General features: G+C 39.7%; 1 protein-coding gene across 1 annotated transcript; it reads right to left on the reverse strand.

The window, feature by feature from the left end:
• Positions 1-6220: 6220 nt before the first annotated feature.
• LOC148057523 (endogenous retroviral envelope protein HEMO-like) lies at positions 6221-7740 on the reverse strand. Its single transcript, XM_087737562.1, has one exon. It carries the CDS (start codon positions 7620-7622, stop codon positions 6315-6317), a length of 1308 nt encoding a protein of 435 aa, XP_087593688.1. The 5' UTR covers positions 7623-7740; the 3' UTR covers positions 6221-6314.
• Between the last annotated feature and the right edge of the window lie 380 nt (positions 7741-8120).

Raw genomic sequence — 8120 nt, forward strand, 5'->3', positions numbered from 1 at the left:
AAAAGACATTTAACTTAGTTTTTAAAGATTCCTTTTGTCTAGGAACAACACAGCATCCTTTGAGAAGAAACCGGCGTGGAGGAGAGGAGATCTAAGACTCGGTGCGGGAGGCTTGATCCTTTTTTTCTTCACCTTAAATGCTCGTGCTGCATCTTTTGTGTCGGTCTGGAGCCCTCACTGCTGAGCCTGGTGGGAGAGCATGGCAGGGACAAAGCAGAGCGGACTACGGTTACTGCAGTGAGATAATTAAACTTGCAGCTGAGAGTTATTAAACATAAAACTGCCTTTGCCTCGTGGTGGCCAGCTACTGCATCCAAATGGGAAGCGGCAGGGCAATAGGAGGTATATTCATGCTAGCTCACTGCCCCAGGCTCACCCAGGGATGTTGGGAAGCAGCCCAGAGAGGGTGTCTGACAAATTTATTTATTTCTTTTTAAATCAGGGAAAAGGAAAGAATGCAAATGGCAGATATTCACTGAGAGAACCCTGGAAAGTAATTGCAAGGAAAGAAGAAGGTGTTGGAATACATGACAATTATACATGATGTCATCAAGCTTATTGCAGGAAAAACCACCAGCACTGATTTAGGGTACAGACAAAGCTGCTTTAAGTCAAAGAATAGAAAGGTAATTACAGACAGGGACTTTTACAACAAGAAGTCAGATACTGAGATATCTAAAGTCAAATTAACTGTTAAAAAAGGTTTAATGAAATGGGAGACATTTCAGAAAGCAGCAGTGAAGGTCACTAGCAAGGTGAAAGAAATGTCTGAAAAGTGAAAGATAAGGGAGAACTACGGTTAGTTTGTCTAACACAGCAGACAAATAACAGTTTAATTATTGTCAGGATGAAGGTGAGGTTTTTTAGGCTACTGTTTCTTACTAGGAACTTACAATGACATTTGAAAACTCCAAAAGCTCAGCCATACAAAAGGATGGCTCCTGAAAATGGGACTGACTGGCTAGAGAAATGAAATATGTGAGTACTGAAGGGAACAGAGGAAATAATGCTGGCATGGATATCTAAGAGAATTACCACATCATAAAAGCATGAAACCTGAGCTGCTAAGCCAATTAGGAGATATTTACTGAGGCTGAGGTGAGTAAGAATATAGTACATAACCAAACTACTCTTAGAAAAGCGTGACTGTAAACAGCTGCTCTGCAGTAATGGTTTGTATGTGACCTTGTAACTTGTGGAAAATATAAACTGCTTCACCTGTCCTCTCTTGGAGCTTTCTTTAATTTAGGTATATGATAATAAATTGCACCAATGGTTATTTTATGAAACATCCAACACTGCTATTTTTTTAGAGATGGTTTGAGAGATCTTCTAATTTAGTACTCCATGGCACTAAGGAGAACTTACTTACAGTACTTATACTCTAGTATATAAAAATACTAGAAAAGCTAAATATTGTCTTCCAGAAAAGCAAAAATCTAAAACAACTGCTAGATTTTACTTTTAATTTCAAAAAATCTAAAAGGATTTTTTTAATACATTGAAGAAGCAGCTATGGATTTACTGACTTTTTTTCTCTTCTGTAGCTTTTGTATCATTACAGGTAGGTGGAAACATTTATTTTTAAAGCTGGCAATCACTCTCAACTGTAAGTCTTTGATTTTGGCAGACTTTGAACATTTGAGCCACTCTTTCCTGAGCTCTTTCAGAGCTAAATTACTCTTTAAGAATATTTAAAAATGGGTCAAGCATTCCTAAGACTCTCTGGTCTTCCCTTCTTTTGAACGAAATTTTGAAGATAAACCTAACTACCCTCTGCCTTTAGCCGCTCCAATTAACCCTGTCCCCTAATGCTGCTAGCAGTAAATCTTTGGAAAAAAAACATTTCAGTGACGCAGTGTTTAGCAGCCACTTGTTCTAGTGAGTTCATTCTCTGTACTTCCACAGACTTTTTCACTGTCTTTCCAGTGGCATCTCTGAACGGCAGGAGACTGGTCCATATCAAATACCTTATTTTAAAACAACGAGTTTGATTTATTTGTGTCCAGTGGACTCATTCTGGATCAAGGACTCTGACCAGTTCAAGACGGAGAAACAAGAGGTCGTGAACGACTAGGAAACCTGGGGTAAATCAATACTGCACATAAGCGTTGGCCATTCCTGTGCCTGCATGATACCTATGTAAAGGGCGTCATGCTCAGTCTGAATCTGTCTGTGTATGTAACGAGATTGTAAAAATGCTAGAATTGTGTAACAAAAAAAATTGAAAGTAGCTGAAGTAGCACCAGCTGCGACTGAGCAACCTAGCTTTGGCACAGTGAGGAGGTAAAGCCAGCCAAGCGGTTAGAAAGGTGTATATGAGTAAAATACCTGTGGTTTGCTGTGTTTGTGTCGTCATGGTTGTGACTGTCAAGCCGAATACTCTGAAGCACTGGTGCAAATATCTGCAATACTAAACCCAAGGGATTTAACATTGATACTAATGGGGTTGGAAGAACGTTGTTCACTATTTCTTTGTTCAAAGTTATTAATTATTCTGCCTTTCTGTTCCATCATTAAAGAAAATAGTGTGTCGTATTTGACAAAGATTCTCCCTTCCTCCCTTAATTGGCTATCAACAGATAATTGAAACAAATAATTTACATAGTGCCATAGGATGCATTAACTTGTCCAAATGATTAAAGCGCTATGTGCAACCTAGTCATTTATTTGAAAATCAGGATCAAAGCACTAGTTATTAACTAAATGAACATTGAAAATTAGTTGAAAATGACTTCTCTAATTTTTGTGTGATTTACTCAAACATTACTTAAGGACCCAAAGATAAATACAGAGATTCAGACATAGTATGTGAGGAAAACAACATAGCTTAAATCAGTAACCTGTATTCATCAGTCATCAGCTTTGGGGAAACAAAGCAGGAGTGGGAAGCATTCCTTTCCTGCAACTTCACAGCTTATAGTAACAAGTCCAGTAATAAACTTTTTAGAAATGTCCTGAAAACTATGGTAGAGGAGAAACGGTTATATTTCAAAGCCAGTCAAAACATAAACCTGATTCTGATATGGACATCTCACTGCATTTAAGCATTTAAAGCAGAGAATGGGCACATTTTTTTCCTCTTCCCCCAGCAACCTCCTCTTTTAGTCACATATTCTTCATCAGCCTGAGCATCCTTTGGCAGTCACACTTTAAAAGATCTGTAGAGGACAAGAAACTTTAGCAGGGCAAGAAAAATGCTGAAGCAAAAATAGCAAATATTTTGTATATATATAATGAACACAGGGTGAAAAGACCAGAAAATAATAATCTTAGGTACGGAATTGCATAATACTATTTGTGGTTTTAACCATTAGGTTCTGCAGTTTTAACTAGCAAAGTCAGGAATACTCTGAAAAGCTTCTGTTTCTATGAAACCACTGAACGTATAACCAGCGTACATAGACACATATTCCATATAAGGGCATTTACATTTGCATCCAGAGCATGAAGCTAATGAAAAATCTGCATCTGAAAATCTTGCCCAGGATGACTTCAGTATTAACTATTCATGCAATGGCTTTGCATTTTTTGCTACTTTTAAATAGACCAAGAGTGCCAAAAGGAAAAGGTGTTCTGCCTAAAATCCTCCTTACATTCTCACTTGTCCAGAACTTGAAGAAGGAACAGAATATATTGTTTTATATGACATATGCTGTACAATAAACTAGATTTTTTTGAAACCAAACTGAAAATTAAATTTCTCTATCACAATGTTTCTTAACTCGCTAGGCACAAGCTGTTAAAACTTCATTCTCACATATTAAAAATTTGTTAAAGAATATACTTTTCTAGCAAATATCTGAGAGTAATGTCACCCCCAAAATCCTCAAGGAAACAGCGCTGTGTTCGAAACAGCTGCCACTTTCTGTAGTATGCTGTTCCAGTGAAAGAAAACCAGGTTTAAGTGTTTGTTTATTTTCACCAGGTACTATGACCAACTCTACCTTGCATGGCAATGTACGATTAAGAAGTGTATCGTACACTTCTGAAATAGATGGAAATATTGATATTTTTATCACAGATGTTTCAGATAGATGTAATCCCAAAATATGCTAGCCTGGACTATGTTTCCCCCAGAAGTGGAAAATCTAAGGAAATTTTTTTCTTTTTCTCCTGTTGGACTGAAGTTAAAAAAAAAAAAAAATCTGACTGATGTTTTGTGGTTGAAGAAAGCTCCCGCCAGTGTTTCTAGATGGACTGGCTCCACAAAATGTTCCTTTTGAGAAAGCATCAGGGGTAATTTTCTGGTGATGAATGCTTGTTCCTGGAAGGCAGTCAGATGTTTTGGCGTTTTTTTCCAAAGGCAGTTGAAAAATATATGTTTGATTAAATGTGTCTGTCATTTCCATTGCCAAAATTTTTCTTTACCCTTTGTTACTGGTTATGCTATAATTGACAGCAAGCTTCATGACCAGTAGCTGTAATTTATAAAATATTTTGGGATATTTTAGTATGAAAAGCTCTGTAGAAATGCAAGATATTAATAGCAATCTTGACAATTCCAGGCAGCTCAAATTAAAGGACAAATTCTCATTAGAGTAAAAAATAAAATTCAAACCTAATCCCACATAATTCAACTAACTGATCTTTAATCTAAATAAAGCTGTATCTGTTGTTGTGGACAAAACAGACTCGAATTGGGAATTTAACTTAATTTATTGCCAATTAACATGAATATATAATTACTGATTCGGGTATTGAGAAACAAAGAAGGCAGATATTTAAACACTTGGGGAAAGCACCTTCAGAGGTGCCGCCAGCTCCCCTCAGCGGTGCCCTGCGGCGGTTCGTTGGAACCGGCTGGAACCGGCTGTGCCCCACACGGGGCAACCCCAGCCTCTCCTCACAGGGGCTGCCCTGCGGCCCCCTCCCCCCACCGGGAACCCCCTACATCTGTTTTGTCTGTTTTCCTGATTTTCATTTGCTGAGTTTATTTTTAGGTCAGCACTAATATTTTTTTCCTACCATTGTTGATTTCCCAGCTTAACTACCAACCTGCTGGACTGCACACCTCAGACCTCCGAAGATTCCCTTCAAAGAGCTCGTTTCCATGTGTGGTACTCTATATTATATAAAGTCTAGTAGCATTTTAAATGGGATGAGAGTTTCCCCGGAAACATAATGAAACAGGTGGGTTTTTTTCCTGATGGTTTATTTAAGTCTGTAAACTATTTGTTCTGAGAGACGTTTGCAAAATTAAAAGGTCCTACCCTGTTTTTGGTCTCAGGTGTTTTTGCAGTTGTGGCAGCAAGAAGTCTCCAGCTCTTCTATTTTCTGTTACCTACAGAAGGTCTCAAATTTGTTTATTGTGACATTTCTTTTGTTTTGAGAAGTCGGAAGCATTCCTCCTGTTGCCTGTACTAGTAACGTGAGGTGAATCTATGTAAATTATCATCTGTCCCTCTCAGCCATCTCGTTCAACACAAGCGGTGTCTTTGGGTCCGGTCGTAGAGATTCATACACTTTATTTTAAGGATTCTTATTTAAACATTGAGGAATTAGTGTAAAGAATTTTTTGCTTGAAGTTCAACCTATTTCAAACTTCCGATACCAAAGTAGGGTTCTTCATTCCAAAGGATGTATATTACCATTTAGCAAGCATCTGATGTTGCCCTTTGTGCCTTGCAAGGAGTGTAAGCTGACCTAATTTATTGGTGTACATTGTAGAGGATTTTGTTAGAGCAAGTTCTGAGCCAAACATTGTGCATATGCTAATGACGGGCGGAAACAGACTCCACAACCCGCAGGGCTGTGAAGTAGGTATGCTTATTCAGCGCTGGGCAGCACGGGGGGGGGGTCATCCCGCCAAAATCGTGCGCACCCGTATGGTAGCTTGTCTTGGATTTATGCAGCAACGAGTTACATATACATAAGGTTTCCCAAGACGCCTATACATACGCATAACCTGTCCCCGCTTCGTATTAAAATTAGCCCCAGGAAGTCGTTTCCATAAACTCCTCCCAGCTGCGCTTGCGCAGCGCCTCCTGGTGGTGGTCGCGCCGGTCGTGGGGGTGAAGGCTGATGACTCCTCTTCGTCACCGCTAGTAACTCCTTGTTCTTGCGCAGACTCAGTTGCTCCTTGGCTCTGGTTCAAACCGCAGGGTGGGTTTCAACTGGTTCTTGAGATAAGTTTCTGTTCTTATCAGGAACTGTCCTTTGTTGAGAGATTACAGGACTCCTCGCTTCAGTCATCTTGAACAATAGTTAGATAAGCGTTAAGCAATAGTCAAACTTTTATAGTTATGCTCTAAAGCCCCTTTTCAGGCCCCCCTTTTCTACAAAGTTAGTAAATTCTTTTACTACACCCTATTCTAATATAATGTTTCTCTGTCTAATATCTTAAAATATTTGTTAGATTCAAGTTTTTGTCGAAGTTGGTTCTTCTTCCATTCATTGTAGGAATCCCCCGTATTCTGGAAACACCACAAGGCACACGGGACTGCTATACAAAGGACTATGGATAAAGCTATGATTATTATTATTATAGTGACAAACAACTGCTTTAGCCATGGTAAGTTTGGTAACCAGGAGGTCAACTTTTCCAGCAGTTCAGTGAAACTCCAAGAGGTATCATCTTGGGCTACCTGGTGTAGGATTTTTGTCTTTTCCCAAATTTGGGAAAGATCTGTTTCAATCTCCTTTTCTTTATTTATGTATGCACAACAGCTGATATTAATGATGGTGCACACACCTTCATCCTTAGCAGTTAATATATCTAAAGCCAATTGGTTTTGCAAAACCACTTTGCTCAAGGAGGAGACTTCTGTCTGCAAATTCTTTAATGCCTCAACTGTGGCATTTTCAATTTGCTCCAAAGTGGCTGAAATGTTCACAATAGCTTTTTCTAACTCACTTACCCCTAAAGATGGTATTAACCATCTCACAAAACTGTCATAACCTGTGGGTCTTATTATTAGGGGGTTTGCCGTCCGCTTAATCCTAGTCCATGGAGTTCTCAGGATTCCAGATAATGGCTTCTGGTTGTTAAATATCTTTGCATGGGGCATTAGGTAACCTATAGTACAGGTACCATCCCAGTTCTCAGGTAATCCTTTCCTTGCTCGTCCATCACCACACAGCCACCAGAGCCCTTGGGGAGCACATTCGAAGGCTAGGTCATACGCTAGTCCTAGCAAGATTTGAGGCGGACATTTCTTATTCCTAGTGTCATTAAGACACGAAGAGTCTGAACATTCGCACACAGTTCCACTAATATTCTGAAATCTCCCTACACTCGGCCCTCCAGATCGCCGCTCTAGGAAAATCGGGTTCCCACCTTCCAAGCCTTCTAGTGCAAATTTAGGTCCATTAATGCCAGTATTACAGGTATAACTGGGAATTTTTGCTGGGCTCTTGGGAAGAGGAGTTGTTTCTAACCCCCAACAAATCTTCTCACCGGTTGGAAGCCACGTTTCCTCCAAACCAGGTAAACATGAACTTGTACTCAATGACCAAAGTATAGTTTCCCCATTTGGTAGAGTGGAGTTGTTGAAGTTATCATAGGGCCAACTCCAGTTGGAGTGAGGCACTGGGATTCCTAGGAGAGGTAGTTCCATATTGCCTCTGGGAAGAGCTGTGCATATCCAACAATCTGATAAATTAAAAACCTTGCTTAACATTTTGTGTCAATTGTATATAAAGATTTTCTTGCCAAACAGCTGCACTGATTAAATACATAGGACTTAAAAGCAAAAAGGTCTTAGTCCCCATTCTGCCTCCGCAGTTTAAGTTTCAAAGGTCCCTGGGCTTCAGAAATCCAGACTTTTCCTGGTGCTTTCTTTACTCTAGCGTGGTGGATCCAGGGTGTCTGTTCCTTAATCTTGATTGCAGTGAAGGAGGTAAGGAGTACCTGGAAAGGTCCTTCCCACTGTGGCTCCAGGGTTTTCTGCAAGAGACCTTATATAGACATAATCTCCAGGTTGGATGTTATGTACAGGTCCATCTAAACCTCTACTTCGAGTCCCGACCACATGTTTCTCAATTTTGTTGTTTGCTTAATGCTGCCATGTAAGAGGTTATAATTTCATCCTCAGCTTGTGTGGACATCCCTTTCTGTATTCCATAGGGTCGTCCATAAAAGATTTCAAAAGGGTTCAGTCCTTCTTTTGCTCTTGGCT

This window comes from Nipponia nippon, unplaced genomic scaffold (genome assembly GCF_047370975.1).
Source record: "Nipponia nippon isolate SJK-2023a ecotype South Korea unplaced genomic scaffold, ASM4737097v1 scaffold_1, whole genome shotgun sequence".
NCBI lineage: Eukaryota > Metazoa > Chordata > Aves > Pelecaniformes > Threskiornithidae > Nipponia > Nipponia nippon.